Below are 23,215 nucleotides of genomic sequence, written 5' to 3' on the forward strand. Positions count from 1 at the left end.
GCGTAGATGACTATTCGCCTAGAGTGGTTAAGATCATGAGACTCTGGGACACATCCCCCGGGCAGTGCTGAGAAGCTGTGTGGGCTTGACCACATGACCTGCCTCCCTGCGGCTCGGTTCTCTCCTTTGTAAAGCAGGGATAATGAAGATATTTATTAGGTGCCCGTGAAGATTAAATATGTTATGGTATGGAAAGGGCATAGATATAGTGCTTAGCTATCATCAAGGTAGATTTTGTAGCCCAGTAAAAGGTGGTTTGTTGGTTTGTAAATAAAGACTCTGCGTGAGGAAGCAGCGGCCTGAGGTTCCTAAGCCCACCCTCCTGCCAGCCCTGCAGCCCGTCCGCTCTGCAGCAGCTGCTTCCAGACCCGCGCAGGCACATGGGTTATGTTTTCACTAGCCCAAGGGAGATGAAAAATAATGCCAATGCAGTTGCTTCCACAGCACTGAGCAATCACATTACGGAACTCTTATTGGGAGGTTATCTATCTTTTCTTAGAAATAAAATGTCATTTCTTTTATGAAATAACTAGAGGCCCGGTGCACAAAAATTTGTGCACTCGGGGGGGGAGGGGGGTCCCTCAGCCCGGCCTGTGCCCTCTGGCAGTCTGGGACCCCTCGGGAGATAATGACCTGCTGGCTTAGGCCTGCTCCCGGGTGGCAGAGGGCAGGCCCAATCCCTAGGTGCAGCCCCTGGTCGGGCTCAGAGCAGGGCCGATTGGGGAGTTGGGGCGCCGCCCCGTCATGCACAGAGCAGGGCAGATTGGGAGATTGTGATGCCACCCTCAGTCACGCTCAGGGTAGGGCCAATTGGGGGGTTGGAGCACCGTCCCCTGTCACACTCAAGGCAGGGTCGATTGGGAGGTTGCGGCGCCACCCCGTCACGCACAGAGCAGGGCCAATCAGGGGGTTGGGGCGCTGCCCCCTGTCACTCAGAGCAGGGCCCATCATGGGGATTGGGGCTCTGTACCCTGTCACGCACAGAGCAGGGCCAATCAGGGGGTTGGGGCGCTGCCCCTGTCACACACAGAGCAGGGCCCATCTGGGGGTTGGGGCGCCGCCACTCTCACACTCAGGGCAAGGCCGATGGGGAGGTTATTGCAGGGCCCATTGGGGGAGGGGGGTTGGGGAGCTCCCCCCTATCAGGTACAGAGCAGGGCTGCTCAGAGAGTTGGGGCCCCGCCCCCTGTCACACACAGAGCCGCAGGGTGATCAGGGGGTTTGGGCGCTGCCCCCTGTCACGCTGATCCCAGTGCCGGGAGGCATATTACCCTTTTACTATATAGGGTAGAGGCCTGGTGCACGGGTGGGGCCGGCTGGTTTGCCCTGAAGGGTGTCCTGGATCAGGGTGGGGGTCCCCACTGGGGTGCCTGGCCAGTCTGGGTGAGGGGCTGAGGGCTGTTTTCAGGCTGGGAGTGACTGAAGTTCCCAACCGCTCCTTTTTTTCTTTTTTCTTTTTTATTCTGGGCCAGCTTTACCTTGAGGTTTGGCTCCAGCTCTTAGGCCTCCTCTGCTGAAAGTAGGTTTCTGGCCTTTGCATACAATGTTGCGAATCTGCTGGCTGAAGTCCAGCGGTATTTGTTACAATGTTTCTTAAACTGCCCGCTCAGAGGCCTGGAGCCGCAGGCGGGGAACATTGGTTTCCTCCAACGATCCTCCGTCACTGAGGCAAGCAAGCCTCATGTTAGTTTCAAGCTGCCTGGCTGCCGGCCGCCATCTTGGCTGACAGTTAATTTGCATATCTCGCTGATTAGCCAATGAAAAGGGTAGCGGTCGTACGCCAATTACCATGTTTCTCTTTTATTAGTGTAGATGGTGAGATCAGGCGGCAGTTATTTTTAATGACTTTAGTTGGTAATCTCATATCTATTTTTCAAAATCTTTATCCTTCAGAGTTAATTTCAGGTGGTTTTTATTTCACGAAACACTCGTTTTGTCAAGTTTCACGAATACTCATTATATTCAGGATGTTGTGCTAGACCTCTGTGGCATTCACAGAGGAAGTGGTCACAGGCATGGGGAGTCGGACCAGCTCATTCATGACGACAGTCCAAGGTAGAGCCTGCACATACTGGAGGGGCAGTGGGGAAGGTAATGAAAGCGACCTCAGGATGGCCTCCCGTGGTTGGGGAAAGGGGAAAGGAAGGCTTCATGGAAATGATGACCCCGTGAAGGGTCATCTGTGAAGACCTGGTGGTGAGGAGGACCTAGACGCAGACTCTGAGGAGCTGGAGGGGGGAGGGGTTCCCAGGGCTGCATCCCACAGGAGAAGAGAGCACTGAGGAGCAGCAGGCTGGCCGTCTTGTGTGGAGGAAGCTTCGAGGTGGCTGGGCCTTTGTTCTGTGGGCCTTGAGGAGCCTTCGATAATTTGGAGAGGCAGGTGTCAAGGTCAGAGCTGGGCTTTGGGAAGACTGATCTAGTATCTGTGGGGGAGAGGCCAGGCCAGGCCAGGACCTCAGTTCTGGACATCCAAGTGGAGGTGGGGCCAAAGGTAGGATCTGTAGGTGACCGAGGTCAGTCACTAAAGCAACATAGAGCTTTCCCATTGCACTTTTGGTGAGGGAAAAACAACACACACTAAGGCTCTCAGTTCCTTCACAGTGTACAAATGTAGTGGCAATAATTGGTAAAAAAAAATTATTTGTTAACCTGCCAACTGGGATTTTTTTTTAAATGAAGTGGGTGAGTTTCCCTGGTTCCGGAGCATCTTCGTGTGGCCTCATCATTACAAGTGAAACCCAGGAGACCTTCGCGTACTTCCGTCCCTTCCCTTCACCTTTCTTCAGGAGCGGAGCTGGAGGTGGGCAGGAGGGTCTGCCCCAGAAGCAGCCAGCCCCCATCGGCGTCCCCTTGCGCTGCGTGTTGGGCAGGTGCCTTTGCAGCCTCTTGCACGCAGGAGGCTGTGATTCTGCTGTGACTCCCAGCAGATCCTCCTCCCGCCAAGTGCGCTCTGAGACCACAGAGGTGGCGCTGAGCCAGCAGCAGCAGAGCCGCGAGGTGGTGGGGCTCCTTTAGGGGTTAGGGGATTCGGTCGGTTAACAGAAGGAGCCAGGAGAGCACCGCTTTAATTACTGAGTCGCTGCTGGAAGACAACCAGTTGCCGGCCGGAAAAAGCTGTGTCAAGGCGGCTGCTCCTAAACGTAGCTAATGGTTGTACCCTGTGCCCGGCCTCTCACCTCAGATGTTCTGAACAGTTGTCGCATCCAGCCCTTGGCTCCCCAGGGAGTGAAAGGAAAGAATGACTTGCACAGGCGCCGGTGCCAGGAATTTTACTGACTTGCTTCACTACCTTGATTTAATAGCTTTTGCCAAGAAACAATGTGGCTGTAGTTCCCAGGCAGGGTGGTCATGGAGATCAGAGGCCAAACTCAGCTGCAGGTCACAGCACTGCAGTTAGACCCGCTCTTCCCAGGGGGCGGTCTCATGCCAGCCTCCTGGGTCGGCTCCCGCAGCAGAGTCCCGTGTTTTGGGGCCCTGGGGCAGGGAGTGCAGTCTGAGAAGCAGTTCTATGCCCTGTTTCCTTCTCCCTCCTGCCCCTACTGGGTTTGGGCCCTTGTTCATTGCTTCCTGGAATTCTCCTTGGGAACAAACACCTTTAAAAATGGTTTTAGATCTCTCCATTCTATCCAGAAAGTAAGTGGTGGATTCCTTTACCCTCTTTATCTGGACCTCCTTGGAGGAGGCAGCGGGTAACTGAAAGACATTGTTCAAAAGTTTTAGCAGAATACCTTGATTCTAACTGATTCTACATTAGCAGGTAGACTTCAGGCATTGCATAGAGATCATTTAACTGTGCTTTCTCTACATATTAATGTTTAAATGTTTATTTGGCATCAGAACAGTTAAAATATGTCTTAAAGCATTAAGAGAATGTCTCCTGAATGTTCACTTTCTCACCTGAAAGGGGTGCCAGGTGCACACAGAGGCGCATGTGCCAGCCCTGCACATGGTGGGTGCTGTCCATTGGCTGACAATAGTAGGTGGGCCCAAAAAGGGCCTGTAAAATGCTTCAGAGAGATGCATATGTATTTATAATCTATACTAATAAAAGAGAAAAATGGTAATTGGCGTACGACGATACCCTTTTCATTGGCTAATCAGGGCTATATGCAAATTAACTGCCAACTAAGATTGGCAGTTAACTGCCAACAAGATGGCGGTTAATTTGCATATGTAGGCACAATGCAGGGAGGCCAAAGGGAAAGCAGGAAGAAGCCCCCTGCCACTGACAGTGATCAGAAACCCAGGGGGGAGCTAAGAGCTGGGGGGCAGGGCAAAGGCGGCCCTGGGGCTGCCTTTGCCCTGCCCCCCAGCCATGATCGGAGAATCAGGTGCCTTTGCTGTCCTGGCCAGTGATAGCAGGAAGTAGGGGTGGAGCCAGCGATGGGAGCTGGGCACGGTCGAAGCTGGCAGTCCCAGGAGCTAGGGGTCCCTTGCCTGGGCCTAAAGCGGAGCCCACGATCGCGGGGCCTCTGCAGCTGTGGATCCCCGCTGCCCGGGCCGGACGCCTAGGCCAGAGGCATCAGGCCTGGGCAAGGGGCCGATCCTGCGATTGGAGGGTGATGGGGGTCAACACCTGAGGGCTTCCCAGTATGTGAGAGGGGGCAGGCTGGGCTGAGGGACACTCCCCCCCACACACACCCAGTGCACGAATTTCGTGCACCGGGCCCCTAGTGTATTTATAATTATCCACACCTGCCTCCCATCCCATCTCCTCTGCTGCCCTCTTTATAGTAGGTGCTTGGTTCACAGAGGATGCCTTTTGAAACTTTAGTGGCGAAGAAGAAATCAGTGGAAGCATTCCGTCACCAGCAGAGGTAGCCTCTATTGGGTACCTTCTGAGACTGGGACTCCCTACGTGCAGGGACCAGGATTAGATTACTTCCTGCAGCCCCATTCTTACTTGTATAAGGAGGAGGAAACTGGGCGTGCCTAGCGTAACTGTAATACCAGTGGTCATCCTTTTCTTCAGCTGGTCACAGAACCATGTTGTGAGAATCGGAGGTAAAGGAACACAGTATCTATACACTGACTTACAAGGGGTGTGTGTACATGGTTATTTCTGAAGGACAAGGCCTTCCATGGCTCATAAGAGAACATGTGCTAGTAGATGGCTGGCTGCAGGCACCCTGGACTTGTGTGCTGGGGCCTCTGCACCTTGTCTTCTAGCACGTACCCCCACCCCCTTCGGGTGTCCAGACTTCTTTGGGTGGTTGTGGCAACAGTCTATATCAGGGGTCCTCAAACTACAGCCCGCGGGCCACATGCAAATACAAATATTGTATTTGTTCCCGTTTTGTTTTTTAACTTCAAAATAAGATATGTGCAGTGTGCATAGGAATTTGTTCATAGTTTTTTTTTAAACTATAGTCCGACCCTCCAGTGGTCTGAGGGACAGTGAACTGGCCCCCTGTTTAAAAAGTTTGGGGACCCCTGATCTATATAATAAAAGCCTAATATGCTAAGTGTCTGACTTTTCGACCAGTCTCTATGACACACACTGACCACCAGGGGGCAGATGCTCCGGCCGGTACGTTAGCTTGCTGCTGAGGTCTGGCTGATCAGGACTGGGTGAGACAGGCTGGACACGCCCTGGAGCCCTCTTGCGGTCCCTCCCCTGCTTGATGGTGCACCGGTGGGGTCCCTCGGCCTGGCCTGTGCCCTCTCACAATCTGGGACCCCTTGGGGAATGTCGGAGAGCTGGTTTCAGCCTAATCCCCGCAGCCCAGGCCGAGGGACCCCACCGGTGCATGGATTGTGCACCAGGCCTCTAATATGTTATAATCACAAACATTTGGACTCAATCTTGGGTGTACCCTTATGTTCTAATATGGGACCAGAATAATTGACTCCCTTTTCTTGCTTCTACATCAGTTCCCCAGAGAGCCCCTGTCTAAGTAGTTGGTGCGGGGCACCTGCCTCTGTGCTCAGGACTGCGGACAGACAAGCTTGCTGAGAACGAGCCTCTGATACTTGAAATGCTTTCGGCATCTTCCCTCTTCAACGCTTTGTTCTCTGCTTTCATTTCCCCGTGGTCCCTGAGAGAGAAGAGATGCAGTGTATCTTAACTTTAAAAAGAAATTAATGGGGCAGGACAGGTCGCAGGTCCCCTGTGTTAGCCTTGCAGTGCCAGGGGGATATGGAAGAGCAGTTATGTTTGTGCCTAACACGTGCCTGCAGGTAAATGGGCTGCTGTGGGCGGGAAGGAGGCCCAGTCAGGGTTTCTCCTGCAGCAGGTTGCCAACTCCCTCCTCTCCTCCCCCTGCTTGTGCCTACTCGGGCCCTGGAACGTGTCTCCGGCCCGGTTTACCTGAGCTAAAGCAGAACTGGGCCCAGGCCATCCCAGCAGGTCTTACCTGAAAGGGACTTCTGCTGAAAGCCACCTGTAAGCACTGAGCGGCCCAGCACTGTTGCTTCTGTTCCGTGTGCATGAACTTGATGGACTCACAGGCTGGCACCGGGAGGCACAGAGGAAGATGGTGGCTGAGGAGGAGCCATTCCTCCTAACGGTCCCAGGAGTGGCCTGCGATGGAGCACTGGTGCCCGGAGCCTTTGTCAGCCCCACTCTTCTTGACTCTTCTCGGGGTCTTGTTTCCTTTCTCCTCCACCCTGCCGCCCCCAGAGAGAGCGCTGAGCTGAACAACTTGTCTCCTCCCCTCCTCATTCTCCTCTGCGTGGCACCACCCACCCCTGTTTTTATTTTGGTGGGAAATCTGAGAAACCTAATGCTGCCCGGTTCCCCAGCCCTGGCAGAGGGCTGCCTCGGGACTGCGAAGAGAGCCTGCAGGAGGAAGGGGCTGCTACCTAGATCCAGGGCCGGCCTCTTACTGCCAGTGGCTCTGTGCATATGGCCTGCCAGGAAAATCCAGAGGACCCCACCACCACCACCACCACCAAAAGAAAAGGCAAAAGAGATGGGGGTGGGGAGAGAGAGAGAGAGAGAGAGAGAGAGAGAGAGAGAGAGAGAGAGAGAGAAGAGAGAAATAGAGAAAAATTTGGTAAATATCAGCCAATGGATGTGAGCACTTCTCTTGGCAAGAGCTCCAGCCCATAGTGCTGGCGACTAGGGATGACTCCGCCCCTTTCTTTTCCTTTTCGCCAGGCACTTAACCAGCTTAGTTCCCCTGCTGTGTGCAGTTAGAGTTCTGAGCTGTGAGGTGTGTTGACTGTGAGGCCTTGTTGTGAGATGAGGTGAGAGCCGGGAACAAAATGGTCATTATAGGCCATTCATGTCGACAACATTTATACCTGTGTTTGCTGCAAGCAAAAGCAGGAGCTAATTTGCAAGGCTGCCTTTGTGGAGCTGCACTTGATCAATGGCTGCCTGTGTTAATGTTTCAGTAAGCTATTGATTTCTGCAGCAGCTTTTGTTCCCTGAATTTATGTGCCGCGGGTCTCGGCAGAACACACTATGCATGTTTGATTAAAGTTCAATTGACTTCATTCCTGGTGAGGCTCGAGCTGCCTCACTCCCTGTTTGTAGAACCACAGCTTTCCCTGGCGTGTTCTTTTGTTTGTGCTCAAGACCTAGCCACCCATGCAGTCACCAATATGCTGTTTAATCCTCCTGGATTTGCTCCATTCCAGTGTTTAATCCCTTCGCAGACATTACAGTGGTTGAGAGGCAGCTCATAAAACCTGGTCTGGACTTTTATTTATGTATTTATTTTTGGATCAACTTTTTATATATCATAAGCATGTACTCGCTTTAAGTGCACAGTTCAATGAGTTTTGACAACTGTATAAATCCATGTAAATACCACAGTTGATTTATAGACTATTCCCATCACCCCAGAAGGTTTCCTGGTGTCCTTTTTATAAGCAGTTTTCCTACTCTCTGGATTCCAGGCCACCACTAACTTCCTTTTTGTGATCACAGGGTGGCCTTTTTTAGAATGGAATTCTATAGTATGTACCCTTTTGTGTCTGGCTGCTTTCATTCAACACAATGCTTTTCAGACTCATCCATATTGTGTATCAGTGGCTTGTTCCTCTTCACTGCCAAGTCGTATTCCAGTGGGCGGGTGTGCCGCAGTGTCATTCATTCTCCTGGGTGGGGGCATCTGGGTTGTTTCCATGAACATTTGTGTACAAGTCCTGCATGCGCACATGCTCTTATTTCTTCTGGGTAAATACCCAGGAGTGGAATAATTGCTGGGTCGTGTGGTAGGTGTTTGTCTAGCTTTCTAAGAGTTGCCAAACAGCTTTACAAAGTGGTTTGACCGTTTTACATTTCTGGGATATGACTTCCCCATCTTTCCTGAATTTTGACATTTACGTTCTTTCATTTTCTCATCAACTAATTTTAGACTTGCAGGGAGGGAGGTCCTTCGGGCGTGGTCGGTTGGATCCTAGGCACTCCAAGGGTCTCTTCTGGTCACATTCTTTTTAGAAAGCTGTTACTTAAAAGGTGACAACACTGGGTTTTATTTCAACATGGGTTTTTTTTTTACATGTCCTGATTTCTCACGGGCTAGAGGAGGAGGACATGGTACAGCACTAAAGGTTTAGAGTTGTAAACCAAGCTTTTCCGAGCCTTTTTTCTGCCGGTGTCTAGCATTGGGCCAGTCACATAGCCTTGCTAAGCTCTGGCTCCCCCTCTTTTAATCTGCAAGTTATGCCATCTTTTAAACCATTTAAATTTTTTCAAAACATTCATTCTTGAGAAATAGGAACAATCCCTGGTCACCACGTGGGGCAGTATTGCATAACAGACCACTGCTGTGGCGCAGTGTCAGGGTGGCTGCTTTTCAACAGCCTTGAAGTCAGACTGAGGTTTGACGGACGCTGTTGGCACCCCTCCACCTGATTTTCTCCCCGTGTTTATTTCCTTCCGTCTCCTATCGCTTCACACTCTCTCTTAGATTCCAGGCCTCTGCATCCACTGGCCCTAAAAGGAGGAGGTGGAAGGAACCACTTTGGGTCTCCTCGTTCTTCCCTCGCCTTCAGGGTCGGGCTCGGGTCTACTGCACCAGTTGCCCTTCTGAGCTGATGTGCACGCCACTCTGGCAACGGATTCAAAGGGTGACGGTCACCTGCCTTGGCTTCTGTTCTGTTTTTTCATAAGAAAACAGTCGTGTTGGTACGTGTCTCTTAATCTCCTAGTGGATTTATGAGTTTGTTCCCTCCAGCCAGCCCACACCAACGATCAGTATAGATAAACGACATTCCAGGTGGGGAAGGTAGGAGCAGGAGGTTCTGGCATCATGGCCGTAGGGCTCAGGATGCTCCAGTCACCACAGGGACGTTAGCCTGCATTTGTAGAACAGCATGACAGACAGACAAATCAGAAACTCAAGGGCAGTTCTACATTTTCCCTGTTGTTCATTACCTTCTCATGGAACCGAAAAGGGGCTGGGGTAGTGGCGGGCTCCTGGTCTCCATGGCCTTGGGTCAGACTTCACCTTTAAACATTGGCAGTCACGGGCATTTTGTTGAGTGGCGTTTGGAAAGGAGCACATCCCCACTCCGAGAGAGGCGTGCTGTGTGCTCGTGCTGATCCTTTAAGGCTCTGGTGATAACTCTGTCCTCCCCAGGAAATGCCCAGGCATCGAATCCAGCTCCTGAGCAGTGAGTGCTGAGCACACAGTGGCCTGCTTTGCAGAAGCCATTTTCCCACCCAAAGTCTGCCCACTCCCCACCACCTTCCTGCCACCGTGCTTCGGTCTGCAGTGTTTTTAACGACACCGTGTCCGATGGGCACTGTCACGTGCGTGCCTTACGCGGCCTCTGCGCTTCTTTGCTTTTTCAGTCCTTCCAGCACTGGCCCAGCTCTCCAGTGTGGAGAGCAGAATCTTCTCTTTCCCAGCTCCTCCATTCACAGGCATTCAGCCGCTGGCGGGCCGCACTGGTGCGCGGGTGACGTCCCCCAGGGTGACGTCCTGGGATACCGTTGTCTGCCAAGTTAATTGACTTTGTGCAATATTTATTTAATTAGAGGAGATCAATGTGAGCGTGGCTCTCTCGCTGCCTTAAGTGTTTTGTTTGTTTGTTTTTAAGTTAAAGATATTTTATCTTGGGATTTTTGTCTAAAGAAATGGGTCTTTCGTTAGCTGAATGCCATGCACCCATTTGTGTGGCTGGTGCCTGCTGTCCCTGGAGTTGCAGTGCCAAACGTGCTATCTTTTTTTAGGAGATGCCTTGGCTCTCTTTCTGCGGGGCCATGAAAAAAGTAGCTCTTTTTGCCTTGAAGACTGACCTGGTGACATGTGGCATTTCATCTGCACAGCGGCACCACTGTGCCTGTCCGTTCGTAGTCTTTCTTTGTCAAGCCCCCGTCGTTGCCTTTCGGACTTGGTGCCAGCGCGTCCCAGTGTGGGCACTCGGATTGGAATGGGGGCTGTGGAGCAATTTTTGGTTTGGGGTTTCTGTTCTGCCTGACTTCCCACCTGGCCCGAGGTCGCCGCCACCTCCGTTATATCCTTGACTGTTTCTGGAGTCATCTGTCTGGCCAGGTGGTTCCTCATGCTGGATTTCACTGGAAGGCTGTGAAGAACGAACACACGCACACGCACACACACACGCATACACACACGCACACGCATACACACACACACACACACACGTGCGCCGTTAGAATTACTGATGCACCTCCAGTGCTCAGAACAGAGGTGGCACCTGGCATTTAGTAGGCGTCCACAGTCCTTGTTGAGTGAATGGATGCTCCGGACGTCTAGAAGGCGTGCTCTCCTGGGCGGAGGTGACAGGCCCCATTTGCCCAGCTTTTGCCTCTTGACCCCAGGAGCAAACTGTTCTTGGTCCTGGTCTCTCGGATAGACAGCTGGTATAAACCAGCTTCTGCTCCCACAGAGGGGACAGTGGACGCCAAGTCCCTCCAGACACCTCCCTCACGCCAGCCCTTCTTTTCTGCAGGGGGAACTGATCACCTTCTATTACTACTGGAAGAAAACCCCAGAGGCAGCCAGCTCCCGGGCCCATCGCAGGCACCGCAGGCAGGCTGTGTTCAGGAGGATTAAGACCCGCACTGCGTCCACACCCGTCAACACACCTTCCAGACCCCCCTCCAGTGAATTCTGTAAGTGGGGGTTTTCACACGCTGTGTCCCAGTTCGGGGCCTGCACTCACAGGCGTCCTTGTCAGCGTGCGGCTGGAGCTGATGACCCGGGAACCGTGTGCGCACGTGCACGCGTGTGCTAGTGCACAGCCTGGGCCTGAGTGTCTCACTGACTTGGGATGTGGTAGAGAGTTTTACAGATTATTCGTTCATTTAAATTTTCTAGTAAACACAACGTCATTTTAATTTTTTACAAAAGTAAGTCTTGGCCTTGGCCTGAGGGTTTTGGTAACTTCAGGAGGTTGTTCCACTCGGTAGACGGTGTACTGTTTGAGTTTTCATTGCACTTGGATTGTGGTAGCAAATAAGAGCAGATTAACATGTTTTCTTTTCCCCCCTGCCATGCCAAGCTCTTCCTCGCGGTCCCAGTGTGACGTGTGATAGGACAAGGAAGCCCATGCCCACTAACCCTAAGCACTAGGATGCAGCAGTAGCTAGAGTCCAGGGCACAGACCTCCAAGGGTCGCTAAAGTTGCACATGCAGACAAGAAGCCATCGGGTCACCCGGGGCTGGCGGGTGGCACTGGCCAGAGGCAGGTCCTCAGGAGGCACCACGGGTGCTCTTCACCCTGTTCAGATTCACCGGTTGTGGGTGCCCGCCACCCAGGTTTCAGGTGTGACACCAGCCCCCAGCAGTGTAGCAGGGCAAGCTCTTGGGTTACCCCCTCCCCCCCCCACCGCCCCTCACACACGAGAACTTTGTTCTGAAGACTGGCCCTGAGAAATTCAGAGGGTCCTACCTCAGCCTACTGGGCCACTCGGCCTGGTGGCTCAGAGCCTGGGGCAGGCCGAGTGTGACTGTCCCCCAACCCTCACCCTGTTGTTTGCCTGCCATGCCCAGTGGACCTGAGCTCGGCCAGTGAGGACGACTTTGACAGTGAGGACAGCGAGCAGGAGCTGAAGGGCTACGCCTGCCGTCATTGCTTCAGCACCAGTGAGTGGGGCTTTGACATTGGCATTGGGCTGTGCTTCAGGGTCACTGCAGAAAGTTGGAGATTTTACTTTACTTCACTCCCCCACCCCCCCACCCCTGTGAATTCAGTACAGAATGCTGATCAGTGGGTAGGACAGACGTGGTCAAGGTTGGGGCCAGGGCAACTATTGTCGCTCCTCCTGGGTACCCCAACATAAGGGGGAGGGGTTTCCTGAAATGCTGTCGTCATGGGAGAGAGCAGGGCAGCACCGGCGCCTGAGCGGTGTGTCAGGTGTCTGCCCGAGCCCAGCACTGCGCGTTCTTATGGCACCTGGGTGGTTGAGCCCCCTGCTCAGACGCCCCAAGGACACTGGTTTTTGAGGTTTGGCCCCCACCCCCCTTCCCTCACGCAGCCTCCAAAGATTGGCACCACGGGGGCCGGGAAAACATCCTCCTCTGCACAGACTGCCGCATCCACTTCAAGAAATACGGCGAGCTCCCGCCCATCGAGAAGCCCGTGGACCCCCCGCCCTTCATGTTCAAACCCGTCAAAGAGGAAGACGATGGGCTCAGCGGGAAACATAGCATGAGGACGCGGCGGAGTCGAGGCTCGGTGAGTCCCGGGCCGGCGACCAAGCCTTCCGGCCACACCTCCAGCCTCCGAGGATGCCGGGGCTGTCCAGGCACCCCGAGACTGAAACGGTTTGCCCGGAGGCATTAGCCTTTCCTGTGGGCTGTCCTCTCCCTCCCTCCTCCTGGGGCGTCAGTGTGGCCCTGGGTCTCGGTTTTGCCTCAGGGCAGGCTCTCCAAGTCCCTCCGGCCTCCCTCTGGCCCATGGCCGGTCTCTAGGGGCGCATAGCTCTGCGATTTGAAACTTGCTGGCTTTTTTAAAATGTTTGATCCAGTTTTGGAAACATTTAGGTACATGATTTTACTCACAGCATAGCCTCGGCCTTCCATAAAGAGACTGTTTTCCAGGTTGGAAATGCAGCCGGGACCTTTGAGAGTGAGGGTTCTCCCAGGTCGGGCCTTTTAGGCAAGCGGGTGGCACCTCCACCTTCCTCTGACCCTAGGTCCTGCCCGCCCGACTGCTGCTCGCTCACAGGAGCAGGTGGGCCAGCGTGAGTCACTGTGCCCTGTCTTTCCGGAGCCCCCGTGGCCTTGCAGAAACGTGCTGACCTGCTCGGTGGTCTAGGAGCTGAGCTGGGTTATTTGACAGCTCGTGTCTCTGGGTCACCCCCTCCTGGCAGATGGCACAGCAGGTGCTGTTTTGGTTGGGTTGGGCAGTTACCTGGAATAAGCACCAGGCGAGGTGACTGAGAGCTGACTGTGTAATTGTCTTTCTGGAGAGCGTGGCGGAGGGGACTGTCCCCACTGACCGAGGCCCCTCAGAAACCCTCGCTCATTTCCAGCCCGTCGTTCAGGGGGGTCCCGGAGGCGAGTGCCGTGGGGTGAAGCCGAGAATGGCTTTTCCATGTGAACGCACCCACTCACCCCTCCTCCCTTCACTCCATATTGACCCTGTCCGTGAGGGACAGCCAGGGTGCTTGTTGTTGCCAGGGGCTGGGATTTGGCATGAGGCCCACAGTGGGGTCTGCTCTTGATGCCCCTGTGTGTGTGCTGGGGTCCAGTCTCACCAGCCCCGGGTTTGGGTGGGCAGATGTCGACATTGCGCAGTGGTCGAAAGAAGCAGCCAGCCAGCCCTGATGGTCGCACCTCGCCCACCAATGAAGACATCCGCTCCAGTGGCCGGAACTCCCCCAGCGCTGCCAGCACCTCCAGCAACGACAGTAAAGCAGAGACTGTGAAGAAGCTGGCCAAGGTAAGAGGTGGGGGTGGGGGGGCGGCTGGGCCCACCCCCCAGGACAGCCTGATGCTGGAGTTGGTGCTCCGCTCCCTCCGACACGGGCCGCAGCTCAACCATGGAGCCTCCCAGGAACCAGCCTTGCCCTGGCCTGGGGCTGCAGCCTGGGGCCTGGGGCCTGGAGAAGGGGGTCCAGCTCAGCTCCCAGCACTGACCTTTCGGGGCTCCCCAGGCCTCAGAGGCGGAAGGCGCAGGGGGGTGATTGAAGAGGCTTCCTTCCTCCCAAAGCCAAGTTATTCCCATCCAGGTGTTCCCCTGGAGCCACTCCGGTGGTGCTCCCCTTCCAGAGCTTTCTTGCTGCTGGAGCTGGAGCTCAGACTGCGGGACGGGGTGTCAGCACCAGTCACCATGTCCTGCCCCCGAGGCTGAGGGGACCCCTCTCGGCTGACCCCTGTGCGCTTGCCCCGCAGAAGGTGAAGGAGGGAGTCTCGTCGCCTCTGAAGAGCACCAAGCGCCCGCGGGAGAAGGCGGCCTCGGACACGGAGGAGGCCGACAGGACCAGCTCCAAGAAGACGAAAACCCAGGTGGGGCTTCGGCTGCAGCGCGTGCCCGAGAGGTCCTCCGCCTCGTCCCCGGGGGCAGGGCCCTCTCTCCCGGGAGCGCCGGTCAGGGCAGGACCGCTGGTCCCTGAGGACACGCTGGCTGCCTGCTGTGCCTGTGGGGGCTCTGGCCACGCAGGGCACACTAGAGCGTCCCTCCGCCTCTCGCCTCAGGAGATCAGCCGGCCCAACTCGCCGTCCGAAGGCGAGGGGGAGAGTTCCGACAGCCGCAGCGTCAACGATGAGGGCAGCAGTGACCCCAAGGACATCGACCAGGACAATCGCAGCACGTCCCCCAGCATCCCCAGCCCCCAGGACAATGAGAGTGACTCCGACTCCTCTGCGCAGCAGACCCTGCAGGCCCAGCCCCCAGCCTTGCAGGCTCCCACTGGGGCTGCCCCAGCTCCCTCCACAGCACCCCCAGGAGCGCCCCAGCTTCCCACCCCGGGGCCCGCGCCCTCTGCCGTTCCTCCACAGGGCTCCCCCTCCGCCTCCCAGCCCTCCGGCCAGGCTCCGCCCGGTTCTGCTTCCCATGCCCACATCCAGCAGGCACCTGCTCTGCACCCACAGCGGCTGCCCTCCCCGCATCCCCCGCTGCAGCCTCTGACCGTGCCAGCCGGCCAGACCTCCGCCCCGCCTCATCCCCAGCCCCCCCTGCACAGTCAGGGCCCACCCGGCCCTCACAGCCTGCAGGCCGGGCCCCTGCTGCAGCACCCAGGCCCCCCTCAGCCCTTTGGCCTCCCTCCCCAGGCCTCCCAGGCAGCAGCTCACCCTCACACCTCCCTGCAGCCCCCAGCTTCTCAGTCAGTCTTGCAGTCCCAGCAGCCCCCAAGGGAGCAGCCCCTGCCACCCGCACCCTTGGCCATGCCTCACATCAAGCCCCCACCCACTACGCCCATCCCCCAGCTGCCAGCACCACAGGCCCACAAGCACCCACCTCACCTGTCAGGGCCCTCACCCTTCTCCATGAATGCCAACCTCCCGCCCCCTCCAGCACTGAAGCCCCTGAGCTCCCTGTCTACACACCACCCCCCTTCGGCGCACCCCCCACCGCTGCAGCTCATGCCTCAGAGCCAACCACTGCCCTCCTCCCCCGCCCAGCCTCCTGTGCTGACCCAGAGCCAGAGCCTGCCCCCTGCTGCTGCCGCCCACCCCCCTGCAGGCCTCCATCAGGCGCCCCCTCAGCCCTCATTCGCTCAGCACCCTTTTGTCCCTGGAGGCCCTCCTCCCATCACCCCTCCGTCCTGCCCCAGTACCTCCACTCCACTCACGGGACCTGGCCCGTCAGCCCAGCCACCCTGCTCTGCTGCCGTTTCTTCAGGAGGCAGCACACCCGTGGGGGCGGCCTGCCCGCTGCCCACTGTCCAGATCAAGGAAGAGGCTCTGGACGAGGCCGAGGAGCCCGAGAGCCCCCCTCCACCACCGAGGAGCCCGTCCCCCGAGCCCACTGTGGTGGACACGCCCAGCCACGCCAGCCAGTCAGCCAGGTATGTGTCGGGAAGCTGGGCGGCCCAGGGCAGGCCTCGGCCTTGGCAGGGCCCCGATGGCAGACGTGGCCTTTTCAGGTTCTACAAGCACCTGGACCGGGGCTACAACTCGTGTGCACGGGCCGACCTGTACTTCATGCCTCTGGCGGGATCCAAACTGGCCAAGAAGAGGGAGGAGGCCATCGAGAAGGCCAAACGGGAGGCCGAGCAGAAAGCGAGAGAGGAGCGGGAGCGGGAGAAAGAGAAGGAGAAGGAACGCGAACGGGAGCGCGAGCGCGAGCGGGAGGCTGAGCGAGCGGCTGTGAGTGCTCCGTCCTGGGCGGGCGGGCGGCCTGAGTGGGCAGGGAGGGGGCGCTGGCCATGCCAGGCCGGGGACTCTGGGGCCACCTGCTCTGTGTGAGGCTGTTTGTTTTACTGTCATGGCAGCTGGAGGATCCAGTGCTATTTGAGCCCCATCCTAGGCTTTTCAGAGATTGCTGCTCATCCCTGAGCCAGCCCAGGACCCCTCCCCCACAGGCTCACCGGTCACCTCCTCCTTTCCCAGAACCCCTCCCCCCCCTCCCCCAGAGGCTCACCATGTACCTCCTCCTTTCCCAGGACCCCTCCCCCACAGGCTCACTGTGCACCTTCTCCTTTCCCAGGACCCCTCCCCCACAGGCTCACCGTGCACCTCCTCCTTTCCCAGGACCCCTCCCCCACAGGCTCACCGTGCACCTCCTCCTTTCCTAGGACCCCCTCCCCCACAGGCTCACCGTGCACCTCCTCCTTTCCCAGGACCCCTCCCCCACAGGCTCACCGTGCACCTCCTCCTTTCCTAGGACCCCCTCCCCCACAGGCTCACCGTGCACCTCCTCCTTTCCCAGGACCCCTCCCCCGTGTACCTCCTCCTTGGCCCTGGCAGGTTCAGACTGGTTGACCAGCAGCCTGTAGACATGTAATTGGAGGAAACTGCAGAGAAACTGAAAGGGGGGAGAGCCAGGCATTGGGGCGTTAACCTGCCTCATCCACGCCCTCTGGCGGCCCTGGCTGGGCACTCTTGTGGGCTAGGCCACCCAGCGCCTGCCCTTGTTGGGGGGACCCCTCCCATGCAGTGCCTTGTCTCCCAGGTACATGAACCCGTTCAGGACACAAGGGAAGCTGCAGGCACAGAGGAGATGGTCATGGGGGGTCTGGGCCAGGTCATTGTCACAGGCCGTGGCTGAGGCCGCTCGGTGTTGGGGTGGAGGATGGCCACGGGGCAGAGCTCACCTCCCCAGGAGCACTAGGCAACTGGTCTCCCCCCACACCCTCCATTTCCTCAGCAGAAGGCGTCCAGCTCGGCACATGAGGGCCGCCTCAGCGACCCCCAGCTCGGTGGTCCCAGCCACATGCGGCCATCCTTCGAGCCACCGCCAACCACCATTGCTGCTGTGCCCCCATACATCGGGCCGGACACCCCTGCCCTTCGGACTCTGAGCGAGTACGCCCGGCCCCACGTCATGTCGCCCACCAACCGCAACCACCCCTTCTACATGCCCCTCAACCCCACTGACCCGCTGCTGGCCTACCACATGCCCGGCCTCTACAACGTCGACCCCACCATCCGGGAGCGGGAGCTCCGGGAGCGGGAGATCCGAGAGCGGGAGATCCGGGAGCGGGAGCTGCGGGAGAGGATGAAGCCGGGCTTCGAGGTGAAGCCCCCCGAGCTGGACCCCCTGCACCCAGCCACCAACCCCATGGAGCACTTCGCCCGGCACAGCGCCCTCACCATTCCCCCCACGGCGGGCCCCCACCCTTTTGCTTCGTTCCACCCGGGCCTGAACCCCTTGGAGAGGGAGAGACTGGCCCTAGCGGGTCCCCAGCTGCGGCCCGAGATGAGCTACCCCGATAGACTGGCAGCCGAGCGGATTCACGCCGAGCGGATGGCATCGCTGACCAGCGACCCTCTGGCCCGACTGCAGATGTTCAACGTGACTCCACACCATCACCAGCACTCACACATCCACTCGCACCTCCACCTCCACCAGCAGGACCCCCTCCACCAAGGTAGGTGCCCGGGCTGCTGAGGGCGCTGTGGGTTGGCTCTGGGTGAGGAGGTGCGGCCCAGAGCAGACTGTTCTTTTCTAGATGAGCCCTAGTTCCAGGCAGGTCCTAGAACGTCCGGCGTAGAGCATCCAGTGAGCTCCGAGGAATCACTGCCACTGCTCGGGGCAGCCTGGGTCTGCTCAGCCCCAGCTCTCCAGAGCTGCCGGTCCCCAGAAAGCTGCGCCACCCTGCGCCCTTCTGCCTGCGCCTCCGGGATAAAGCTTAGCTTCTTGGCCCTGGGCCGGGGTGGGCCCGGGAGGAGAAGCAGCCTGTGCTCACCGGGCAGGTTTAGGGCAGGAGGCAGGGCCTGAGGACAGGGAAGGCCTTGGGAGCCAGCTGGAGCCACTGGGACACCCAGAAGGGCAGGCTGTAGTCTTCCTGCCCTCTTCGGGAATGAGGCCTAGGCTTCCGGCTCACCAGCCAGGGCTGCCCAGCCCTGCTCGCCCTGGGGGTGAGTGCCTGCCTGGCCAGCTTGGGGTGCAGGCTAGTTTGAGGCAGGTGGGGGAGGGGGTGCTCTGACCCTGCTCTGGAGTGGGCGGTGTGTCTGCTCCCTGAGACCAGGGCTGCGGTGGAGGGACTGCCTCCTGGACTGACCGCCATGCCAGGGAGGAGGACGGCTGATAGAGTAGGACGCAGGGGAGGGAGGGCACCTGGCTTCCTCTCCGTGTTCCCAGCCGACAGGTGGGCCCAGGGAAGCCAAGGAGCTGTCATTTGCCCTGCGGTCCGACACCTAGAAGTGTCATGCCCCCCGGTGTGGGCCTTCTAAGCCGCAGTGTGGCCAGCAGACCGCCTGGCGCTGTAGGATAAGCAGGCCGTCGCACACTTATTGGCCAAGTGTTTGCTGAGCACTTGTGATGTGCCAGGCGCAGCTGTAGGTGCTGGCCAAGCCCGTCCACGTCCACTGTCGCAGGCTGGGAAGCATCTGTGGCCGAGCCTGGGCTGTGGGAAGGGTCAGTGTCTGGAGAAAAGTGAACCAGGGAGAGGGAACAAGGCAGGAGGCGATGCTGCCATTACAAGAAGGAAGCGGGCCAAGGGGGGAGGCACTGGAAAGAGCATCTCTAGGCAGGAGGAGAACTCGAGGGGGGCAGCGCTGACTGCAGAAGGGAGAGCCCGCAGCACTGAGCCCGCCCCTGCCCACAGCAGCCTGCTGGCCGCCTTCGGGCTCTGGGTACAGGCAGCCTGGACGAGGAATGCTGGCTGGGCGGTCGGCCAGGGGGGCTCTGCTGGTCCAGGGTCCAGCAGAACGGGTTGGGGGGCGTGCCTGCCAGGTGCTCAAAGTCCGCTCTGCACTGTGTCACTTTCTGGAGCTCCACTGCGGGTGAGTGGGGAGGCCTAGGACAGTCAGTTTGGGTCAATGTCACGGGTCCTGGTTGTGAGGAGGATGCCCTGGGTTCCAGCCAGGGAGGGAAGCATCGGAGAGCCCTGCGCCCACCTGTGCCTGGACTTCTGCCCCTCTTCCAGGTTCAGCAGGCCCCGTGCACCCGCTGGTGGACCCCCTGACTGCTGGCCCTCACCTGGCTCGCTTTCCCTATCCCCCTGGCACCCTCCCCAACCCTCTGCTTGGACAGCCCCCCCATGAGCACGAGATGCTTCGTCACCCAGTTTTTGGTAAGAGTGCACCGGGGAAGGGGGAGGCGGGGTCCAGTGAGGAGCTGGTTAGTGGTCGGGCCCGAGAGCCCGGTCATTCGTTGGTTCATGGGTTCAGCACACGTCCCCTCAGTGGGTGGAGGTGCACAGGTGTAACAGGAGCCCGGATGGGACAGTCGGGCTGAAGGAATAACAAAGGCGCCACATTTAAGTCAGACTTAGGAAGGTGGGCCCCCTGAAGAAGAAACACTAGGCTGAGGCCCACTCAGCAGAGGGGGGAGGGGCGGTGCTCGGGCACCCCTCCCCCAGGGGTCTCCTGGTCTCCTTGCAGGCCTTGGCCTTGTCTTGGCCATTCCCCTGGACTCTCTGTTCAGGAGACTGTTTTGTGTTTGGCAGGCACCCCCTACCCCCGAGACCTGCCTGGGGCCATCCCACCCCCCATGTCAGCCGCCCACCAGCTGCAGGCCATGCATGCCCAGTCGGCTGAGCTGCAGAGACTGGCCATGGAACAGCAGTGGCTGCACGCACACCCCCACATGCATGGCAGCCACCTACCAAGTCAGGAAGATTATTACAGGTGAGGTGGGGAGGGGCCTGAGGGAGGGACAGGCTGGCTGGGCTCCCACCTACCCCCACCCCCACCCCACGGGCCACTGCCCCAGCCTGAGGGCTCCCCTTCCTGGCTGTGCCGATGATGCTTCTCCCCTATCAGCAAGCATCAGGCTCCTCCCCTGGCTACATGTGGCCCTAGAGGGGACCCCCATAGAGCCTTCTTGGGGGGTGGGGCGGGGCAGGCCAACTGCTTGGGAGCCCCCATCTGGTGCTGAAGTCGCTCTCCTCTGCTTCTCTTTCCAGTCGACTGAAGAAAGAAGGTGACAAGCAGTTATAAGTTATTTATTGTTAACGCTGGCTGTGGAAGCCCCAGTCTTGGGGGGATAAACAGGACTTTTTACATACAATAGGAGCTGCAAAAGCAAAAGAATATCTTCTAAAGATTTCTTTCTATATTTAAAAGCCCACAACTAAAATTCTGTCAGCATAATAGTGTGTGTTTGTAGAGAGGATTCCTTGAGACTGGTTTGGGTCTCCCTGCATGACAGTCCCCCAGAAACTTAGTGAGTCCTGGACTGGACTGGACTGAACATTCAGAAAACTACCCAGCAATCTTGGGGTTCGGCTTTCGTCTCCTTCCCTTCCTCGACTTCTCAGTAGGTGCTAGAACCCAGTCACACCCTCACTGTGCGTGCAGACACACTCAGTCACATGTGTGCCAAAACCCGCGGGGTTGCAGACATAGGTGGCATATGAGTTTGGAATCCAAGAGCTATAATTTTTGAAGAATCTTTTATTTTACTACATTGTTGGAAATCTTCATAATTTGAGAAAGTTCTGCAGCACGGCTTTTTACGTCTGTAAATAATTTTAGAGCAGCCTTTTTTTCCCGTCCACAGACTACTGTTCCGATCTATTTTTTCCAGCCATGTCACTAATTGTGAATTCCTATCAGCTATTGACAGAATACAGAGTTGATTTTTTAATAAAAAGTTATATATGATTATCCCTTTAATTAAAGGGAACAGATGGGCGTTACTAATTACAAATGGGCAAAAGCCTGGGCCTGGGTTTGGTCGCAGCAGTGAGCATCCAGGGTTTTGCAGGGACAATGTTACAAGCGGTTTTTGTTTCGCTGCTTTGGTTTTCCACTTCGGTCTGTTCCTGGCTTGTGCGTGGCCAGCAGTGCAGACATCTGCCAGATCAGACCTGGCATTGCACCAGGAGCGCAGGGGTTAAATGTCCACCGTCCTGTGTCTGCCAGAGAGAAAGCACATGTTTCTGTGTGTGTGGTTGCAGATCTCCTGACAGGGTTCTAGGCGCACGTGTTTGATTGTTCTGTCTGAACTGCCCTTCTCACTCTGACAACTGCATAAACATTCTCGGAACGATTCCCTACAAGTAACTCAGCACGTGTGCTGGCCAGAGGCTCTGTTAGCCGTCTGCCCTTTCGTGTGTCCTCAGGCGATCTCGCCAGGCTGGGCCGTCCTCGCCACAGCCCGGGGCTGCTTTCCGGGTGGGTGAGACCCCGGAGTTGGCACGGCTGTGGGTGGTGGCCTGTGTGTCTACCAGGAGCTTGGTGACGGTGTCAGACTGGGACACCAGTTGAGTCCCACCCTTCATCCCGAAGTGGGAACTGGAGTGGCAGCCACACACGGGGAAGGGAAGGTGGGCTTCCCTGGGAGGTGCCAGCTGAGGGCTCGGCCTTCTGTGTGGCCGAGAAGGGGAGACTGGCTAGCTGCACCTGTTCCTGCCAGGTGGGACCTTTTCCTCCCTCTTCCCTCAGATTCTTGAGGGCTGTTTCTGCCGTGGCCTGTGGTGGCCACATCCAAGAATTGTCAGACGAGAGCATATCTGTGGGCCGGGGGATGTGAAGTGCGTCCAGGACCCGAGCCCGTGGGTAGGAAGGAAGGCTGGCGCTGGGACCAGACACCCAGGTGGCAGCGCAGGTCCGGGCATTTCCCATCCCTGCTAAACCGCCTTTGCTTTCAGTGGGACAGATAGAGGATTGTTTTATTTGTTGAAAATGTTTGTAGTTTTTTCTTTAGTTTTCTTCCATTCCGTTTCTGCCTTAAATTTAGCTCCTTACAGGGGAGACAAGCTCAAATGAACCCTTTGTCATCATACCTGTGGCTGCTCTCTGGCCGCTGCTCTCCTGGGGGCCTGCCCGTCCGCGGCGCCCGCTGCCCCCAGCCTCCCGCCTCTGCCCCACCTGCTCCCGTCCCGCATTTTACTTCTGGTAGAACACGGCCTGCCATTCAGGCAGGCCCCTTCACCTCCTCCCCAGCATCCATTTTTCCAAAGAAGAGGGAGTTAGTGCTTTGAAGTCTGTGCTGAAAGCTGTGGAAGGCGAGTCTGTCAGGCCCTGGTCCCCCCACATCCCATGGTGAAGCACTGAGACCCCTCGGTCAGAGGCCCTCGCCTGGCAGCTGCCGCGGAGGGGCCTGGCCTTCGCAGGGTCTTTGAAGCCCGGCCCCTTGGTTTCCTTCTGGGTTTTCCTTCCTTTGTTTGAAGTTCGGTTTTGCTTTTCTGTGTTTTGTATGTATCTCGTTCCATGTTGTCAAGGTTGCGCTTCAGGTCTCACGCAGCGGCCGCAGAGCGAGGTGTGTCCGACGTGCCGCGTGTCTGTACCTTGAAGCTAATGTACATATGAGTAGTTTGCCGTGAGCTAACACAGTGTGAGCAGCGTAGACACCAGAGATCGTGACTTCTGTGCTCTCTCCATTCGAGTATTTTGTAATTTTTTGGAAATATTTGTGGACATAAATAAAACCAAGCTACACTACAACAGCTGGGTGTTGACCGGTGGTGAGCCCGCGGCCTGTGTCTCATTCCTGGGGGCGGGTGGGGTGTTGGCTGTTGGCCCTACCTGGGTCCCCCTGGGTGAGGAAGGGCGGAGGGGGCATCTGGTGCCCTCAGCTGTTGCCGGCACACTGCTCACCTTTCAAAGCAGCTTCTGGAAAGGTCCACGTCGGCTCTGTCTGGGAGGGAGGTGAGTACACTTGTTCTCGGGAGACACTCCGACCTGCCGTTGAGATACTCGACCTGCACGAGGCCCCCCACCCGCAGAATGGGCCCCGGGGTGGGTGCACTGGGACCAAGGCCCCTTTCCCAGGTCCGTCCCCCCCCGCCATC

The 23,215-nt window shown here is 57.2% G+C and overlaps 1 protein-coding gene across 6 annotated transcripts in view; it reads left to right on the top strand.

The window, feature by feature from the left end:
- RERE (arginine-glutamic acid dipeptide repeats) overlaps positions 1–22,868 on the top strand; it is a 418,729-nt gene extending 395,861 nt beyond the window's left edge. For 4 of the 6 annotated variants that reach the window (XM_059691362.1, XM_059691365.1, XM_059691363.1 and 1 more), the window contains 11 exons: positions 10,873–11,035; positions 11,916–12,008; positions 12,401–12,600; positions 13,648–13,809; positions 14,262–14,375; positions 14,565–15,877; positions 15,956–16,178; positions 17,179–17,902; positions 19,403–19,549; positions 19,925–20,105; positions 20,384–22,868. In XM_059691362.1, the coding sequence (XP_059547345.1) occupies positions 10,873–11,035; positions 11,916–12,008; positions 12,401–12,600; positions 13,648–13,809; positions 14,262–14,375; positions 14,565–15,877; positions 15,956–16,178; positions 17,179–17,902; positions 19,403–19,549; positions 19,925–20,105; positions 20,384–20,417 (3,354 nt within the window). In that variant the 3' untranslated portion in view covers positions 20,418–22,868. The remainder of the gene's footprint in view (positions 1–10,872; positions 11,036–11,915; positions 12,009–12,400; positions 12,601–13,647; positions 13,810–14,261; positions 14,376–14,564; positions 15,878–15,955; positions 16,179–17,178; positions 17,903–19,402; positions 19,550–19,924; positions 20,106–20,383) is intronic. The other 2 variants (XM_059691364.1, XM_059691366.1) reach the window with 2 other exon arrangements.
- The last annotated feature ends 347 nt before the right edge of the window (positions 22,869–23,215 follow it).

Source organism: Myotis daubentonii, chromosome 3 (assembly GCF_963259705.1).
Source record: "Myotis daubentonii chromosome 3, mMyoDau2.1, whole genome shotgun sequence".
Taxonomy (NCBI): Eukaryota; Metazoa; Chordata; class Mammalia; order Chiroptera; family Vespertilionidae; genus Myotis; species Myotis daubentonii.